Source organism: Gopherus evgoodei, chromosome 4, assembly GCF_007399415.2.
Source record: "Gopherus evgoodei ecotype Sinaloan lineage chromosome 4, rGopEvg1_v1.p, whole genome shotgun sequence".
In the NCBI taxonomy this organism is placed as follows: Eukaryota; Metazoa; Chordata; order Testudines; family Testudinidae; genus Gopherus; species Gopherus evgoodei.
Genome location: NC_044325.1, coordinates 126035070 through 126055132, shown reverse-complemented (window position 1 = coordinate 126055132; position 20063 = coordinate 126035070). Strand labels below are relative to the sequence as shown.

At 48.0% G+C, this 20063-nt stretch overlaps 2 protein-coding genes across 2 annotated transcripts in view; one reads left to right on the top strand and one right to left on the bottom strand.

The window, feature by feature from the left end:
• LOC115650666 (zinc finger protein 501-like) overlaps positions 1-20063 on the top strand; it is a 1041190-nt gene that overhangs the window by 425482 nt on the left and 595645 nt on the right. The gene's annotated exons all lie outside the window — the stretch shown is intronic.
• Positions 1-20063, bottom strand: part of LOC115650663 (zinc finger protein 883-like) — a 36567-nt gene that overhangs the window by 14823 nt on the left and 1681 nt on the right. Inside the window, exons 2-6 of the mRNA XM_030560920.1 lie at positions 17875-18013; positions 17465-17553; positions 16666-16789; positions 10896-11039; positions 10035-10567 (exon numbers count right to left, since the gene is read on the bottom strand). Coding sequence (XP_030416780.1) covers positions 10035-10567; positions 10896-11039; positions 16666-16789; positions 17465-17545 — 882 coding nt within the window. The 5' untranslated portion in view covers positions 17546-17553; positions 17875-18013. The remainder of the gene's footprint in view (positions 1-10034; positions 10568-10895; positions 11040-16665; positions 16790-17464; positions 17554-17874; positions 18014-20063) is intronic.

Genomic DNA, 20063 nt, shown 5'->3' with positions numbered 1-20063 from the left:
TTCCCAGCACCCACCGTATCCAGTTGCTCCCTTCCTGTGTCTGCAAACACCCGCCTGGGCTGGTTGCAGCGCTGGCTAGGGCTGTCTATAGTGGCTGAAGTTCCCTCCATCTCTGTTTCCCCTGGGGGTTGGAAAGGAGATGGTCCCAGGGTGTGAAAGCAGAATTAGGGGACAGGGAAAGAAGGACTGTTTGGAAAGGTGGGTTTTTGCGAGTGGGGAGGGTGATTCAGATGGAGTCAGAAGAACTTGGGCAGCAGAGGCTCAGAGATATTGAGGGGAACCCTCTGGGTGTCCCAGTGTTGGCCGGGGTTTGTACAGCACCTAGGGCAATATGGGGTCCCGATCTCAGTCATGGTCTGTGAAGCACCTGGGAGCCCTGATGTCTGTTTCCTGATCACAAGCACTGGGAATGGATAGAGAGAAAACCTCAGCACCTGAAGGGTTAATGCAGCCCTGTGTGCAATCCCTGTTGGGTGGCGCTGCTGCTCTTGTGAAGGGTTGTCTTAGTAGACAAACATCACAATCCCAGTCCCATAGGGTCTAGTGGTCAGAATTCCTGGTTTTGACCCAGGTTCAATTCCCAGTGTGGGAATAGTGCAGAGCTTTTGCTCTGAGGAAAGGAAGGGAATGGGGAGGGATCTTGGAAACGGGGCATCTGGACAGTGCTGTGAGGAGATCCCAGAAGTGGGAGTGGGGGGCAGAGCTCTGAGGGGAGATCAGGGAAGGATCCCAGCAGTGTGGGAAGTGGATAGCATGGAGACCCCAGGCCTGGAATGGGGAGTGGGAAGAGTGACTCTGTCCTTCTAAACTCACCAACGGCAGACTAGGCAGGCTTGGAAGATTTACATATTTGTTGGTGTAACCCTTCTGCCCCTCTGAGTTGGCAGCAACAAGGGCCGGGTTCAGTATCCAGGGGTTCCGTTTCAGTAACACAATGCATAACCGGCTCGAGCCCCCACCCAGTGACCTGGGACACTCACATACCACACCCCCCTGGGCGCCTCTAGGAGGCAATACTTCCCCTCTCGCAAGCACGGAGTCTGAGTGTAGCAAAATCTTTTTAATAAAGGAAGGAATCAATGCGGCATCCCACTGGAGAAACACCACAAACAGGGTTATAACACAAACCATAAACAAAAACCCACCTCCAAGTACGTTTGGCACTGTCCTTTTTCCCTTTAGGGTTTTAAGTCCAATCACCCCAAAGTCCAACAACCCAAAAGTCTCTGGTCAATGCCACCCCAGAGTTCAAGAGTTTATCTGTAGAGGTCCCTCCCCCCAGCCTGGATAGAAAGGGGCACCTTATGTGGTCCGGGGCCAACTGCCCTGCCTCTCCGTGGGTTCTGCTTCTGCCTTCTCCACGAACTGCTCCGCTTTACCAGCTGCTCCACTCTGCTCCTCCAGCCGTCCTCAGAAACTGCTCCGCTCCACCAGCTGCTCTGCTCCATGAGCTGTCTGCAAACTGCTCGGCTCCTCTCGCTCTGTGAGCCGCTCCACCCGCCCCACAGCTACTCCGCTCTGCTGCCACTGGCTGTCCCGTGATCTGCTCCAGCCATCCCCACAACTGCTCCACTCCACCAGCTGCTCTGTTCCACAGTATAACTTCAGGCTCCCCCCTAGTTAGCACAGTACTCAGTGCTCTCAGCTCAGTTATTTCAGCTCTTTCATGATCTCAGCTCTTAGTGAAGGAACCCCAGTGCTAGTGCACCATTAGCCCAAAGTGAGTTCAGCTCTGTAACCTGTATTTAGATTCTTGAGGAAATAATAAAAAAAATCATTTCTGACATTCCACAGTGAAGAGAGGAGAGGGGTGGAACTGGTGCTTCTAACTCCACAAAGCAACTGCACCACCAGGCACAGACACCTGTCCCCAGTCTCTCTCAATTCACTGGGTTTGGAACCCATGTCCCTTGTCTAGCAAGTACCACCCAACTGAGGGTGAGTCATTTGTCACCAAGCAGTCCCACAGCTCGGCAGTCTGGGATAGGGTAGGCGTGCCTATGCAAATACACTCTCTGAAATTCTTTCCACCAGATGTCAGGGTAGAGCTTATCTTGACTCTGCTTACATCGGTAAATGTCAATTTCTGTGTAAACACATGACCCAATGGCAAAATATTTCCATCGATAATAATCAAAATTGACAGATGGGCAAAGTAAGAAACGTGCTGCTTGAGAACTTATCCTATTCTAATCCTATAGGGTTCCCTTCTGCCTTAGACACCACCATGTGAGCATTTTATTTCCCTCCCCATTTTCACACAGAGACACAATTTCCTTTGCATGGATCCATGAACAGCAAAATCTTTCTGTGTCACTTGTCTGAGCCAAGGCATTCAATTCCATTGAAACCTTCTGTCCTGCAAGGGCAATGGTCAAACAGAGGGGACGTGGCCACTTTTCCCTAACAGTGAGATATTCATGCTCCCCTTTCTTCATGCTGCTGTCGTTATTCCAGGAATCATTAAGGATGGAATAAAAAGCTGAGTTTACTCCAGGGTGAGGAAAATAAGGAGCCACCAAATCTCTGAAAAATCTCAGTGCCGCAGAGAAAAGCTGCCCCGCTGTTGGAATCACTGATGTGCTGGTGATATGATGGGAAAGGGGCTGTCTGAATTGTCCAGGCAGGGAATGAACAATCTACAGCAACGTCATTAACCACAAACACACTTTAATCATACTCCAGCTAGAAGGGAAATGGGCAGGAATTCTTGCTGTTCAGCCATGGACACACGTGCAGAACTGCACAGCAGTGCGTGTGGTGTCTCACCATCCACGGTGCCAAATGGAGTCAGTCTGGTCTTACTCTGAGGCAAGTCTACATTCAGAATGCTGCAGTGGCGCAGCTGCACCGATGCTGCTGTAGTGCATTAATGAAGATGCTCTAAGCTGATGGGAGAGAGCTGCCACATCTGTGTAGTTAATCCATCTCCCTTAGAGGCGGTAGCTATGTCAGTGGGGGAAGCTATGTTGGTGGGTGTGCAAGCTGTGGTGCCTACATGTATATATAAAGGTTATTCAAACCCCATTTTTAAAACCACCCATGGTCTGGGAATGGAAAAGGAGCTTGTTGAAGCAGGGTCTGTCCTTCAAAGTCTTTAAGATCACAGATTCTAGCACAGCTTTGTTATGGGGTATAGCTCAGTGGTAGAGTGTTTGACTGCAGATCAAATCATCCAAGTACCCCCTTAGAAGCCTTTTTTAAATGAAAACATATTCATATCCATTTCCACTATGTTCAGGAGTTCCACTGGATGGGGAGCTTAAAATGAATTTGACCATTCAGCATTTTCCTGAGCAAATGAATAAAAACCCAGCTAAGCTGTCCAGAAGCTGAAATCAGTTCCAATCCTCTAAGTGTCTAGTTTATGTTTTCATCAATTAAACAAAGGGATCATATGAATGTACATTTGCAGATCCTTCTTCTCCAGGGCTGTGCTGTGCAGAAGAACAAGAACCACATTCAGTTGGGGTTCAGGAGTCTGATGAGCAAAGGCAACTTGGTGCAGGCTAAAGTCACCAGCACCTTGGCTCCTTCCCAGTTAACCAGCAGCTGGGCCCCCAGGACAAGACATGAGAAGAAGACCGTGGCTGTGAGCAGGAAAATAGCCCCCAAGAAGCTGCTAAAGCTGTCAAGATCCCCAGGAAGCTCACCATGCCCCTGTCTAGAACGTGGTTGTGGAGATTAATGGAAGGAGGATGCACACGTCAGAGCCCTAGAGGGGCTCCTGTCAGGGCCCTAGTGGGGCTCTGGGTGATCGCTGCTTCCCAACACCCAACACGGATGTAATGAGGTTGAGTAGTGTCCGCAAAAGAGAAACTAAACAACTAATTATTCCTCCAGAAAGGTTTTTAATGACTTACGACTATAAAGGCAACACAGACAGAATGAGAGAAACAGAATTAAAGACCAGCACTGAGTGAGGATTAATACAAATGGCAAGTTATACTGGAGACAAGCACAAGTCCAAGTAATATTATGCATTAACTGCCTGTTCCTAAAAATGCACATATGTAAGCAGACTCAGGATGAGCTCTACCCTGACATCTGGTGGTGAATTATGGGAAGTGCGGAAAGAATTTCAGGAATTGTGAATTCTCAGATGTTTGCATGGGCATGCCCAGCATAGCCCAATGCAGCCTGGGATGGTTATTTTGACAGCTCTGGGATCCCCAATTTCTTTGTTATCAGAGCAGGATAAATAAAGTGTTGCCAGCTGTTTATGTGAATGAGGAACTACGAGACTGCTTTATGACAGAGATGTCTCAATATAACTTAAGTGAAACTTGCTAAACAAGGGACATGGGTTCCACCACCCAGTGAATTTTCAGGCAGGCAGGCAGGCGTGCGTGCGTGTGCGCCTTTTGAGAATCTGGAATATCAAGTGCACAGTCTCTTCTCTCCACTGTAAAACAATAGGACTAATTTTGATTCTGTTAGGAGTCTGCCTAGAAACTGCTGACCTGAGTTCATGTTGGGCCAATAGTGTATCAGCACCAGGGCTCCATTACTAAGAACTGAGATCACTGAGTGCTGTGTTAACTAGTGGGAGAATCTAAAGACCTATCATTTAGTGGCTGGCAGAGCAGAGCAGTTTGCAGTGTGTTGGAGCAACCCATAGAACACTGAGTGCAGTGAAGCAGTTAGGAGGAACGGCTGGAGGAGTGGCACAGGTGGTGTAGTGGAGCTGGTCATGGTGAAGGCTGCAGCAGAACTCCACAGAGAGGTGGAGCAGTTGGCCCTGGCCCATGTAAGGTGCCTCTTAACACCCTGTGTGGACTCCCCCCCCATTTTCCCCCAGGCTGGGGGGGGGTAAAACTCTGCAGATAAACTCTTGAATTCTGGGGTGGCATTGACTTTTGGGTTGTTGGACTTTGGGGTGATTGGACTTAAGACCCTAAGGGGAAAAGGACATTGCCAAACATATTTGGAGGTGGGGTTTGTTTATAGTTTGTGTTATAATCCTGTTTGTGGTGTTTCTCCAATGGGATGCCGCATTGTTTCCTTCCTTTATTAAAAGGATTTTGCTACACTCAGGGCTGGTCCACACTACGGGGGGGAAATCGATCTTAGATACGCAACTTCAGCTACGTGAATAATGTAGCTGAAGTCGAATATCTAAGATCGGATTACTCACCCGTCCACACAGCGCGGGATCGATCTTCGCGGCTCTCCCTGTCGACTCCGGAACTCCGTTGGGGTTGATGGAGTTCCGGAATCGATATAAGCGCGCTCGGGGATTAGACGCGATATATCGATCCCCGAGCAATCGATTTTAACCCGCCGATATGGCGGGTAGTCTGGACGTAGCCTCAGACTCCGTGCTTGAGAGAGGGGAAGTATTGCCTCCTAGAGGCGCCCAAGGGGGTGTGGTATGTAAGTGTCCCAGGTCCCTGGGTGGGGGCTTGAGCCGGTTATGCATTGTGTTATTGAAACGGAACCCCTGGATACTGAACCCAGCCCTTGTTGCTGCCAACTCAGAGGGGCAGAAGGGTTACACATATAAAAGGAAAATAATATTGAAAATAGTCAAAAGCACGTGCAATGCTATTATTACTGATTGCCTAGCAACTTTACATGTATTGTAACCACCCCAACAAATACAATTCTCTATGTAATACTAATGCATTGATTCACTATATTTTACTAACCTTAACCTGCCAATAACCTTATATAACAGCTTTCTCTTTGCTGATCACAATTTGCTAGGCCTCTGGTCCCTTGACCATACTCTGGACTTTGGGTCTGGAAAAGAGCTGGCACAATCCATAGACCAGGTTGTTATATAAAATGCACATGGATTTTAACCCTTCACATACAGTAATGGCAAATTTCTTGGTTCAGGCTTATAGCAGTGATGGAATAAACTGCAGGTTCAAATCAAGTCTCTGGAGTCCATCCACAGCTGGGTCATTCAGTCCTTTGTAGAGAGCTTCAGTTTATAGCAAAGTCCCTCCAGAGGTATGAAGCAGGATTGAAGACAAGATGGAGACGAGGCATCAGCCTTTTCTAGTCTCTTGCCATGTGGTCTTCGCTTTCTTTGTCCCAAGGACACTCTATCCAGCACGTGGCATAGAAAAACCTTAGAGTTCTGTCCATAGGCTGGTCCCTGCATACCTTGCTTAGTCACAAGGCGTATCTGCCTTCTCTCAGTGGGTCCATCGTATAGCTGATGGTCCTTAATGGGCCATTAAGGAGGCAAGGCAGAACTGACACCAACTTGTCTGGGGTGTTCCTCGGAAGCAGAGCACAAGTTTGAAATACAGGCAACATAGAGCCAATATTCATAACGTCAACTACAAAAATGATACACATCTAGCGATAGCATCATTATAATCAGCCAATCATAACCTCTCTGTAGACCCCTTACACGACAACCTTTCTACAATATTGACTGCAAATATAGAACACTGGTCTCAACAGTGATCTATACAGTTACAGATTAGGGGTTAGGGGATTTGTGGGCCCCTATATAGTCACTGTGGGCTCTGAGCGTGGGCCTGGTGGGGCAGTGCCATAGGTGCCATAGTATACCCAGTACTGAATCTCAGAGACATTTTTCATTTTGATCACACATCCCTACATGACTATATGCATTGCCATACACAGCTCCTTCAGCCCCCAGATTTTCTTATTGAGCTGTACACCCATGTGGTTTACCAGTGTCCACAGGAAGAAGAGCTTTCAGAGTGATCAAGAAACTCCCCACAGATTTATCTGTTTCCTCATTCAGGCCCTCTCTAGCCATGTCACCAGTACCTCCCTATGTCACCAGTCACTGCATGTGGTCTTAGGGTATGTCTACACTACGGGATAATTCCGATTTTACATAAACCGGTTTTATAAAACAGATTGTATAAAGTCGAGTGCACGTGGCCACACTAAGCACATTAATTTGGCAGTGTGCGTCCATGGTCCTAGGCTAGCGTCGATTTCCGGAGCGTTGCACTGTGGATAGCTATTCCGTAGCTATCCCATAGTTCCTGCAGTCTTCCCCACCCCTTAGAATTCTGGGTTGAGAGCCCAGTGGCTGATGGGGCAAAAATCATTGTCGTGGGTGGTTCTGGGTAAATGTCATTGTCATTCCTTCCTTTGGGAAAGCAACGGCAATCATTTCGCGCCCTTTTTCCCTGGATTGTCCTGGCAGACACCATAGCATGGCAACCATGGAGCCCGTTCAGCTTTTTTTTTTTTTACAGTCACCGTATGTGTACTGGATGCCGCGGACAGAGGCAATACTCCAGCGCTACACAGCAGCATTCATTTGCTTTTGCATGATAGAAGAGATGGTTACCAGTTGTTGTGTACCATTTGCTGCCAGAGTAATTTAGCAATGAGATGATGGTTATCTGTCTTTCTGTGCTGTTTGCTGCTATCATGGGTGCCCTGGCTGAAGTGGGCTGGAGGCACAAAGGCAAAACTGGGAATGACTTCCCAAATCAATCCCTTCTTTATGGTTTCTAAAAATAGAGTCAGTCCTGCCTAGAATATGGGGCAAGTGTACTAGAGAAGCAGTATATCAGAAAGTACAGTGGCTCTGTGTCAGATCCCACAGAAATGATGAGCTGCATGCCATCCATGGGGGGGGTGCCCCTACAACAACCCCACCTGTTGCTTCCCTTCTCCCCCAACCTTTCTGGGCTACTGTGGCAGTGTCTCCACCATTTGTGTCATGAAGTTATAAAAAATGCAGGAATAAGAAACAGTGACTTGTTAGTGAGATAAAATGAGGGGGAGGCAGCCTCCCCGTGCTATGACAGTCCAGGCAGGACATTAAGCTGTGTGGAGGAGAGGAGCCCAGCATCCCGCTGCTATGATAGTCCAGGCAGTACAGAATCTTTTCTTTACACAGGAAAGGGAGGGGGCTGATGGAGCTCAGCCCCCAGTTGCTATGATGGGGACGGTTACCAGCCATTCTGTCCTATCTACTGGGAATGACCAGGAATCATAGAAGCAGCATGTATGGGGCTGGGACCCAGAGAGCCCATTCGCCTCCCTGGCTTTTTGATATGCTTGCTTGAGCTCCTTGATTTTTACATGACACTGCTCTGTGTCCCTGGAGTAGCCTCTTTCCGTCATGGCCCTGGAGACTTTAGCATACATATACCTCTACCCAATATAATGCAACCCAATATAACATGAATTTGGATATAACGCAGTAAAGCAAGGCTCTGGGGGTGAGTGGGTAGGGCCGGGGGCTGCACACTTCAGTAGATCAAAGCAAGTTCAATATAACTTAGTTTCACCTATAACACAGTAAGATTTTTTGGCTCCTGAGGTCAGCGTTATATTGGGGTAGAGGTGTATTTGTGTTTCTTTTTTTGGAACGTAGTTCTCCCATAACAGATTCGTCTCCCCAACATGCGAAGAGATCAGGTACCTCCCATTCAGACCATGCTGGAGCTCATCTGTGAATCCAGGACTGCATGGTCTCTCATGATGATGGACTCTGCATGGTTGCCTGTGATGGTGGACTGTCCTGATGGTCACCCGTGCTGATGAGCTCACCACAGTGGCCAAACAGGAAATGAAATTCAAAAGTTTCCAGGGCTTTTACTGCCAACCTGGCAAGTGCATCGGAGTTGAGAGTGCTGTCCAGAGTGGTCACAAGGAAGCATTCTGGGATAGTTCCCAGATGCCAATAATGTCAAATTGTGTCCACAGTACCTCTAATCCAGAACTGCAATCTCAATTTTAGCACCACTTGCTGAGGTGGAGTACAGAAACCAGATTAAAGAGCCCTTTCAATTGAAAAAAAAAAGATTTGGGCATGTGGATGGAATCAGTTTTATTTTGAATTAACTCGGCTAATTCCAAAATAACCACGTACTGTAGACGAGCCCTAAGGCTATGTCTACACTTCAAACATTGGAAGTATTCTTCTGACAACCCAACCCAAGCCTGTCTCCACTGAGGCTCACATTAACTACTTCTCTGTGGAGATTTTTCACACCCCTGAGAGATGTGGCTATGTCAACATAGCTTTTCATTGTAGATCAGCCTCTAGCCGGCTTTTAGATATGAAAGGCAGTGGAGTCCAGCCTTTTCCTTGATATTGATGGTTGACGACTGCAGCTTTCCTTTGACAGATGTCATGCCTTTCCTTTGCAAATTAGAGAAGTGGGGAACTCAAGGACCCTTACAGGCTATGTGGGTAAAAAGTTATACAACTCGTCTCCTCCAGTAGTTTTCCTTTTAATAGAAATTAACTTTGAAGCTAAGCAAAATAAGTTCTATCTGAAATACAAAAAAATTAAATCTATACTGGACCAATATTCTCTTATACAATCTTTCTCACACACATTCTCCCAACCCAGCCTTTGGAGGGAGGTTTTCTACCAGAACTCCTTACACTACATAAAATAAGAGAAAACTAAGGACTAGTCTATGCTAAAGATATTTATTGGTGTAACTATATTGCTCAGGGGTGTGAAAAATACACACTGGTGAGAAATGTAGTTACATATCCCTCCTCCCCTGTGAAATAACACTACATCAGCAGGAGAGCTTTGCCTGCCAACATAGCCACCGCCGCTTGTGGGGGCTGGACTAATAAAGTCCTAGGAAAGAGATTTCTCCCATTGGTGGAGAGCATCTGTAATAGCAGTGCTATAGCTGCACCAACATCAGCTTTACTGTGTAGCTAGAGCGTCAAACACAAAACCTTAGAATCAGGACTCAACATGCGAGTATTCAGAAGTCTGAAATTGGAGCTTGACACATTTGTTGTCTCATTGGTTACCATCATTTCTACAGTCTGAAAGTCCTTGTTATCCACTCAGGCAGCCAGTTTGGGATCCAAGAGGAAGGACTGTCCTATGAAGCACTCTCTCTTTGGATCCAAACGGTGAAGGATGATTGTTCTCAATCTAACCCTGGTATCCTCTGAAAGAGTAATGAGACACACTGAACTAGGAAGTGGAGTTGGACAAAATTTCTTTGGGCCCTAAGGTTTTCCCACACTCACTGCTTTCATAGGTTCTCTCACTTGTAGCTGGAACCTTATTAGGCATCAGAAAATCCACACAACTGAAGGTGTTCCCACACTCACTGCATTCAAAGGGGCTCTCCCCTGTGTGGAATCTCTGATGCCGAATAAGATGTGAGCTGCGACTGAAGGTTTTCCCACACTCATGGCATTCAAAGGGCATCTTCCCCATGTGGATTCTCTGATGTGCAGAAAGGGCTGAGCTCTTAGTGAAGCATTTTCCACATTCATGGCATTTATAGGGCCGCTCCCCTGTGTGGATTCTCTGATGAACAGAACGGGTTGATCTTCGAGTGAAGTTTTTCCAACACTCACTGCATGTACTTTCCCTCTTTCCTATGATGATTTCCTGCTGTGTTGTGGTTCCCTGACAGGAAATAAATTTACCCATTTTCTCTCCTGGCTGGTTTCCCTGCTCTCTTTCTGGTGTAGGCTGAGTCTTGCTTGATTTTCCCTGCTCATGACTCTTTGACACATTTCTTTTTGATCTTTGCAATAATTCTCTGTGTTTATTCACTTGCTCAATATTTTCCTGCTGAGAATTCTGCTCCTCTTTCTCACATACCATTGCGTCACCTGCTGTGATAGAGACAGAAACCTCAGACAGGGATGGAAAGGGGAAGACCAAACCAAAACAAGTGCTGGGGGGAGGTCAAATAAAAATCAAGAACTGAACTCTCTCAAACTCTTCCCCCAAATAGGGGAGAGGAGAGGATCAATTCAGCCTCCTCATCCCATCCCAATTTGCAAGGGGAAGGGAGGAAGCTACTGCCTGGTATCTACTAGGATCTACAGGAAGCCATGAACTATATTTACCCTGAGGATATGACTCCTGCTAGGGACAATAATAAACAGAGACCTCCCAAGGGCTTTTAGGGTGTCCCAGATGTTTCCTTCAGGCACTTACAGATTCTGAGTTGGTTTAATGTTTCTTCACCTATGTAGGGAGCTCTCAGCATCTCTCTTTCCTCTGAACCCTGGAGGTCTGGGACCCATGACTCTTCCCCTTGTTCCAGCTGGGAGATCACATCAGGTTGAGAAACTGGAAACCCTGCTCAGATAAAAGAAAACAAAAGAGTTCAGTGGATTTCTTAAGACTTGGTCATAAAAAAACATTCTATTAATTTATCTTCAGTGCTTAGTGTGACCTGGTGTGCCTGGGGCAGTCCACCCTGAAAATGCCAAGGTCAGGGCAGATGCTCCCAAAACTGGTGGTTAACACTGAAGTTAAACTCATTGACCAGTCACAAAGTGTGCTTCTGATCACCCCACACTGGTTATTGAGAAGCTGAAAAAAGAAATCACAAAGCCTCCTTTATTGCATTGTACTTCTCTGACTCCCAGTCAGCATCTAGGTCCGGTACAGTGAGAGGTTATTTAAAAACTCTGCACATATAAACAAAATGTTCTTTTGACCCCAAAGGGTCAGCTACAATAGCAAGTCAGTATGGGTTTGGATCTTACTGAAAATACCATGATGCCAGACAATACTTTAGCATCTAAACTAAAAGTTTAGATAAGAAAGAGAAAGAAAACCAGAAACAGAAATAAAGTTGACAAATGGGAAAGCAGTCAGGTACATTCAGAAATCTATATATCAGGTTCTTAGCAGTATTGGTAAGTTGCCGGCTTAAAAGTCTGTTTGGAACACAGCCACAGCTTGGATGGATCATTCAGCCCTGTGTTCAAGGCTTCAGATTGTATAGGTGCTGACTTTTGGTTTTGCCGGTAGGTGCCCCATCCTGGCTCTGCCCCCTTCTCCAAAGCCCTGCCCCCACTGTACTTTTTCCTGCCCCATCTCCCTAGACTCTCCTGAATGCTGCCTCTGCCCTAACTGCCTCCCACCTACTGCTCACTCCTTTCCTTCCCCTCCTGCCGTAAGGGTGAGGGTTCTTGTGCTGGAGGGCTGTTCTGCCAGTTTTGAGGGGAAGCTATTTTCAGCATATTTATACACTTTCAGTGTACTCATTGAAAGTGTGTCTATAACTGGTATCTCACCTTCCTGATGTTTCCCAGTTCTTGCTCTCTACATGTGTCCCTTTTCCCATCGCTCTCTCTTTCTGCTCCTCACCTCCTGGTGCCTCTGTTTAGTGCCCATTCCCACCCACACACTCAAAGCAATTCTATCTTCCCCCAAATCCCAGCCCAGAAACTGTGCACCCTGAGCCAGAGAGAGAAATTTAATTCAACAGCCCAGCATAGAAATGGCCTATTTATTCATCCTGCTATATGGCTGCTGTGTTACTCCAGCTTCTCCCAGTCCCCCAGGCTGTAGCCCACCCCCACTTTGAAGCTCGCTCGCTCACTCCCTCACCCACTCTGCAACTTTTGTGGGTGGGGAGCCCCACTGGGATCATGGTCAAAGGCGGGAGGAAGGGGTTGCTTCCTCCCCCGGGCTGCAGCAGCCCAGCACCCCGAAGGAAGATAAGCTCAGGCATCCCAAGGTGAAGCAAGGCAGTGTCTCTTGACTTAAAGTTCATACACGGAGTGAATGCAGCAAAAGGAATGCAGCTCCCAGGGAAGAGGAGATGGGGGGTGGATGGATCCAGGGGAAGGAAATCAGTCTTTCCTGATGCAGATGCTGATGGGCGCGGGAAGGGATAAACTTCATCTCGGGTAGGAAAAGCCCCTCAGCCAAGCTTAACCTGGTCAGGGGAGGGGGAAACAGCTTTGAGGGGAGCAAGCGTTACTTTCCCAGGCATGAGAGCCGGTCACGGAGAACAGCCCACAGGGAGGATGCGGCTAGAAGCACTGGTGGCGTGTTGGCCCCTCTTGTCCCCCCACATATGGGGGAATGGATGCAGAGCCCCGGGACCTGGGTCAGAACCGTAGGGGTTGGGAGCTCCCAGAGCCCACATGGGAAGATTCTGGGCACAGGCAGGGTCCGGGCTGGGAAGGTGGGCTGCTCATTTGCACCTGGGGCTAGGGCTGCAGTGAAGCCCTTCTCACCTTTGGCCATGGCTCGGTGCACCTAGCTGGCTGGTTGGTGCATGGGGACGGGGCGAGCAGCTGGTCTCAGGCCAAGTTCGCTCATCAGACACCAGGGCAAACTTTTCTTAGAGGAGCAATGTCTTTTGGTTTGTCCCCCTGCCCAGCACTAATGGGGCCCACCGCTGGTTTCTCCTGGCTGGAGGGGGAGCACAGGTCCTGGGGGAGACACCAGGGTGGGCTGAGAATGGCTGGCTCAGTCCTTGAGAAACTCCCCCCAGCCCATACTGCCCCCATCAGCCCCCTGGGGCAAGCTGAGAAGCTGCCCAACCATCTCCTCCCAGCTCCCTGCTGAGAAGCTCCCCACCCATCCCATCCCATCCCCATCCCCTGCCCCTGCCCCTGCCCCTGTCCCAGCCCCAGCCCAGAAGCTGCCAAGCCCTGAAAATTAAAAGAACTCACACATGCCTGCAGTGGAGCTGGGAGCTACAGCAGCTGCAGGGAAAACAGCTGATAGGTGAGCATTGGCGCCAAACAGCTGATCGGCCACAACCAGCCAAAGAGCTGATGAGGGCTGCTGAACATGCTAAATAGCTGATTGGCAGTTGCCAACAGCTGAGCTCCCACGTGGGTGCAGAGCCCCCACAGAGTCAGGGCCTATGGTGGTTTGTAGAGAAGTTGCTCCAGAGGTAGGAAGAGGGATTGAAGACAAAATACGGATGATGCAGCTGCCCTTTATATTCCTTTTGCCATGTGGCTTGTACTTCCTATGTCCCAAACACAAGCTTCACAGCACAGGGCATGGAAAAGCCTTGGAGTTCTCATTACACAGGCATACCCCTGCATGTCTTGCTGACTCAGTAGGTGTATCCCCCTAATCCTTTCCATGGATTCATTGTACAGGTGATGACCCTGGATGGGCCATTAAACGGGGTAGGCAGTGGTGATGTCAATAGAGCTGGGGGTGTCACCCAGAAACGCAGTCCACAATGTGGAATACAGATATACCCTATGTATCTATATCACACACTACAAAGGTGATACAAACAAACAAAATGATAATACTTGGAAATTATAACATTTTCCCTGACACCCAACACGACATATCTAGCACAATTCATTGCAATTTTATCATAGTGGGATTATTAATAAAGTAATAATAATATAAAGTGTCTCACAATTCCAGGCAGTGTCACACTTAGTAAACCAGTGAACTCCCAGAATCAGCTGCCCAGTCCTTGAAGATGCAGAACACTCTGCTTAGGAGGGATTGAAATACCCACATATCTGCTGGGAACACACACAGACAGACACTGTGTCAGTCTGTAATCTCATGTTCACTCTTCTGGAAAACTATGATCAATTTGTACACAGTCTGGTTTGTGAAGTATCACTTGAAATTGCATAATCCACAGAATATTATCCTCCTGTTAAAATGTGTAACAACACTGTATGGAAAGTGATGAGATTTTACTGTCTGATATTACAAAAAGTTCCAATTCTGGGGAACACCCACAGACCAGTCCCTCAGAGACAGCCAGGCAAACAGCCATTCACTGGCAAGGGGAAGATGTGAAGAAGACATTTACATTCCATCGCAGGGACACTTGAAGCTCAGATCTACACCAGACAGCCTGACACCATGACTCAGCTGAGAACTGAAGTTGTTTCTAATAGAAAGGACTGAATTATAAAAAGAGGTGAGGAAAATCTCTCTCTCCCCTTTCCCTCTGCCCATGACAAATCCTGAAGAACTGAACTTGGGCAGCAGGGGCGGGTTAGGGGGAGTCCTGGCTGAAAGGAAAACCAGCCTGTCCCAGCATATGGTGAGAGAAACATTTGCTTTGAATCCATTTGAGTTTGTTAACTTAGACGTTAGTTTGTGTTTTATCTTTGCATTTCTTTTGTAAATAATTCTGACTTTTATGCCTCATTACTCGTAGTCACTGGAAATATTTTTTTTCTGGCAATTAACAATTTTGTTTTATTGTTTTACCTAACCAGTGTGTTTGGATTCAAGTGTGTTGGAAACTCCATTTGGAATGACAAGGTTGGCGCATGTCATTTTCCACTGATGAAATGACAGATTTCATATGAGCTGGCGTTGTTCAGTAGTGTGCTGGACAGGGCAAGATGCACATTTCTGGGGGAAGTCTGGGACCAGAGAATTTTCTGGGGTTCTCCTGTGGGGTACTGTAATTTGTGAGTCACTGACTAGCAGCACTCAATACTGTGAAGCTGGGAGTGAGTTACATGCTGGAGACTGTGTGTTAACTGCCCAGGAGTGGCTTTTCTCATAGTAAAGCAGTGTAAAAGTCACCCCAGCTTGGGGAACTGAGGGGACAGCTGTTCAACAGTCCAGATTGCACTGTGGTTAATGTCACAGACACTCATTTCAAAGAGGCTCCTAAAACACAGAGAAAGTAAATCCATGTCCCAGAAATCAAAGACTCCGGACAGAGGGCAAGTCCCCCTGGCTCTGCTTCTTGCTGACTGAGAGGTCCAGAGACAATGAGAGAGTCCTGGGGAAGCTGGGAACTGTAACGATGGGCTGGTGGGGTTCAGGGGAGAAAGGGAACAGGAAGGGCAGGGATATTATTGATTGCAGGAGCTCAGTAGTAGATGTCAGGATAACACATAGTGCAGCCCACTGGAAAACAATCTCAACTATACATATGAAATTATGGGGACTAAATTATCTGTTTCCATTCAAGAGAGATTTTGGAGTCACTGTGGATAGTTCTCTGAAAACAGCTGCTCAACGTGCAGTGGCTGTCAAAAAGCAAACAAAATGTTGGGAATCATTAAGAAAGGGATAGATAATAAGACAGAAAATATCATATTGCCTCTCTATGAATCTATGGTACACCCACTTCTTGAATATTATGTGCAGATGTGGTCTCCCCATCTCAAAGAAGATATATTGGAATTGGAAAAGGTTCAGAAAAGGACAAAAAATGATGAGGGGTATGGAACAACTTCTGTATGAGGAGAGATTAAAAAGATTGAGACTTTTCAGCTTGGAAAAGAGACAAAGGGGGGATATGAGAGAGGTCTATAAAGTCATGACTGGCATGGAGAAAGTAAATAAGTGTTATTTACTCCTCATAACACAAGGACTAGGAATCACCAAATGAAATTAATAGGAAGCAGGTTTAGAACAAACAAAAGGAAGTATTTCTTCACACAACGCACAGCCAACCTGTGGGACTCCTTTCCTGAGGAGGTTGTGAAGGCTAGGAATATAACAGGGTTTAAAAGAGAACTGGATAAATTCATGGAGGTTAACTCCATTAATAGCTATTAGCCAGGACAGGTAAGGAATGGTGTCCTTAGCCTCTGTTTGTCAGAGGGGGGTGATAGATGGCAGGAGAGAGATCACTTGGTGATCGCCTGTTGGGTTCACTCACTCTGGGGCACCTGGAGTTGGCCACTGTCAGTGGACAGGATACTGGGCTAGATGGACCTTCACTCTGACCCAGTACGGACATTCTTATGTTCTTACATTATGCTGGACCTAAGCCCCAGTTTTACTTGAGCAAACAGCAGATATTTGACACTGTGTGATACTGATCCTGTGCGCTGTTCCCGAAGTGTTCTGCAGCAGGGAAGGGTCTCTGGTAGCGTGTGTGTCACTGGCATATTGCAGTGATGCAGAAACAGGACAGAGTAGGGATGGCATTGGGGGGTGGCATGAACCATCTCTCTTCATTTCCCCTTCCAAGAACCGAGGGGACGGGAATCCTTACCCTGTGAGGTCACATTCTCACAGTTCTGCATGATATCTCTGTACAGAGCTCTCTGAGTGGGGTCCAGCAGAGCCCCCTCTTCCCTGGTGAAATACACAGCCACCGTCTTGAAGATCACCGGCCTCTGAAAGAGCAAGAGTCCAGCACTCAGTACCTACTGCACCACTCACACTCTCAATCAAATGGAAGCTCTGGTGGATGATAGTCAACAGAGTCCCACCCACACCCCCACCCCTCTCAGAGAATCCTGGAAACACCAGGGTGAGGGGATGAAGAAAGAGCCCCTTGTCTCTCCCAGCAGGTCCATCACACACCTACTAGCCACAGACTGATACAGGAGATGGAGCCCCTGGCAGGGTCCAGGGAGAGCTCCTTGGTAGGAAGCCCAACACCCTCCTCATTGCGAGGAGCTGGATACCAAGGGAGGGGAATCTCCCCTATGTCTGACTGGTGGGTGCCCCCTTCATATCTCACAGCAGCCAGTGGTTAGTCAGGTCAGGCTCCAGCACCAGGAGTCTAGTCAGTTTTCCTAGCCCCATGTAGGTGGGTTATTTTCTGTTCCAGAAACGCGGGCATTTCAACCTCCTAATCTCATGGGTCTGCTCCCAGAGTCTAGGCCATTTATTAAACAACTCCCAGCAGGTTTGCAACAGTCTGTCCTTCTCCCTTACCCACCTTGTGAATTTCCTGCCCCGGTTCAGCCTCCAGACCAGACTGCACAAATCTTCCCATCTCCGGTGTATTTGCTGTCCCTCCCCCTCCAGCAGGAACCCACCAGCAACCCCCCAATAATCCCTACCTGAGCTGGCTCCACTGCAGCCATTTCTCTGCTATGTCCCATGGGAGGATGGGATGAGCTAGAGCAAAACGTGGACGTCATTCTGCAGCCTGGCAAGGCAAGAAGGGAAGTTGTGGAGGTTTCAGAACAGGTTTTAGTTAGTTTCACATCACGATTCCCCCAGGGCCTTTCCCTGCAGACAGACATCCTAGATTCTGCCATGCTGAGAAAATGCTCGATCTCTTTATTACAGTGTAGACCTGGCCTCTCCTGCCAGGCTAAGCCCAGAGAGAGATTTTTAACCTCCCTTCTCCGTCCCTCCATCCCATAACAAAACCCTGGTCTACACTGGCGGTGGAGGTTGATCTAAGATATGCAACTTCAGCTATGAGAATAGCGTAGCTGAAGTCGGCTTATTTAGATTGACTTACTGCAGCATCCGCCTGCTGCTGCTAATCCATCGACTCCGCATTTCCCCCTTGAGGCAGTGGAGTACTCGAGTTGATTAGAAGAGCACTACCTGCCGATCTGGTGGTAGTGTAGACCTGCCCTTTGTCTCTGAAAACAATGCTAGAAAAGAGCAGAACCAAAGGCATTATTGTGGGAGATTCCCTCGGACTCTGACCCCAGGGCAGCCACACCCCAGCAGGGGGAATATGGCATCAGGAACTGGTTTTTCCTTTGTCCGATCCTTTTCTTGTTCACTGGAAAGTGGTTCTGCCCAGGGATGCTGCAATATATGTGTCTGGGTGGACTAGAGAGCTGGAAATCTCTCTCCCCATTCATTTCTCCCACTGCCCCTTTCAGTCTCTCTTTCCCCTGTCCTCTCTCCCTGCCCTGCTGGCTGGGAAAGTCCATTCCTGGTTCTTTGCTCTCCCATGGCTGGATTTTCTCCTGGCAACTACTAATGGGAAGAGAAATGGGGTGTGTGTGTGTGGGGGTGGGGGGGCCTGTTTGTGTAGAGTCACTTTCTTGCCAGTCCCCAGCACTTTCTCTAAGGTCTGTCTGTTACCTGGAGCCTGTGGCTCAGAATTTGTATTAACAGAATCCAGGTCTGCTAGTACCAGCTGGAGAAAGTCATCACCTGGGCCGGGCAGAGAAGAAGCTTTAATTAAGGTCACTTCCCAGCACAGAACCCCTGCTGGGGGAGCAGCAGCTGCTAAGCCTGATCTCCCAGATCACAATGGAGGCTGCAGCGTCTGATCCAGGAAGCTGAACCCCAATGTCCTGAGCAGAGAGGGATAGAGCGTTTGAGCAGCCTTCCCTAATTTAGCTCTCTGGGGAGACCAGCTAATGAGAGCCCCTCCTCACAGGGAGAATCTCATTTGCCCCACTGTCCATCTGGAGTCACTCCTTGTCTTTCCATACAGTGACTCTGGGTTAACAATGTTCTCAATGAATCCAGATTTCAGAAAGAATGAGTCCAGAATGCTGTGGAAGATAGTGCCATAGTGTGGCAGTGCTAAACCCCTTCCCACCTCCCTCACCCCTCAGATCTAAGATAAGGAATCGGGGCAGGAATTTTCCCTATGAAACTGGAAGTTCCTGCCATTTTCAAGATGGGAGAAAAGCAAAATCTGTCATTTCACCTCACAGTGTTTGATAAGTGGATAGAAAGTTATCATGGTGAGTGGACCTGGCTGGGGAATGCCAGGAAGTGCTTGGAGCCAGGATTCTGGCACAAGCTGATGACATAGAAGGAGCATGGTTAGTAGCAGCCCCCAGAGCCTCCATCCAGGGGCCCCCAAACACCCCCAGTACCCAGACCCCCCCAGCCAGGGTCCCACCATATATTCCCTGGGACCCAACCCCCAGAATCCCTGGCCAGAGACCCCAGATACCCCTCAGAGCCGCACCAGCCAGAGAACCCCCACCAGATCTTCACTGTCAGGCTAGGAATCCCAAAGGGTTCCCCCCACCAGCCAGGGATCCCAATTGGGAACTCACTGCCTGCCTAGGACCCCCGCCTGCCCTTCAGCAGAAAGGTAAGACATGTCCATGCCCTGTCACTAGCAAATAATGGTCACCATGGATCCACCCCAAGGTGGCTACATCTTAGCAATGTGGGAAGCAGTCCCTCACAGAGACCATTTGTGGGTTTCGAATACTTCTGGACCCACACTGCATTCAGAGTGACCTCCTCATCCCATGTCAGCTGGAGAAAAGAAAAGGGTCCAGCCACTTCTCCCGTTACCAGCTGGGAACCACTGATCCCCCAAACAGGGGAAGGCCTCTGGCTTTGATGAATCTTAAATGTGTGGCTGGTCTCTTTCATCGGAAAACATTTTAAGGAGGGAACAAATGATTCTCAAAGGAGAGGGGAAAGATGATCACTGGGCAATTTAACCCCCTGCGACCTCCAGGATGGACAATGACTCAGGGTAACAGGTTCCCTCCAAGGAAGTTGAAGTTGTTGGGATTTAGAACAGCCCCAAACATGAAAGGATTTTTAATTGATATTTGATAATGATGTAGAAAGAGGGAAATCCTGAGTTTTGAGATCAATGTTCAGAAACAAAAGAGAAAGGGTAGAAATCTGAGAGATTTTGGATCCATTTTTGCCAATTATAGAGAGGAAGGTGGAAAATCAGAGGGATTTTATAATCAGTTGTTGGTATGA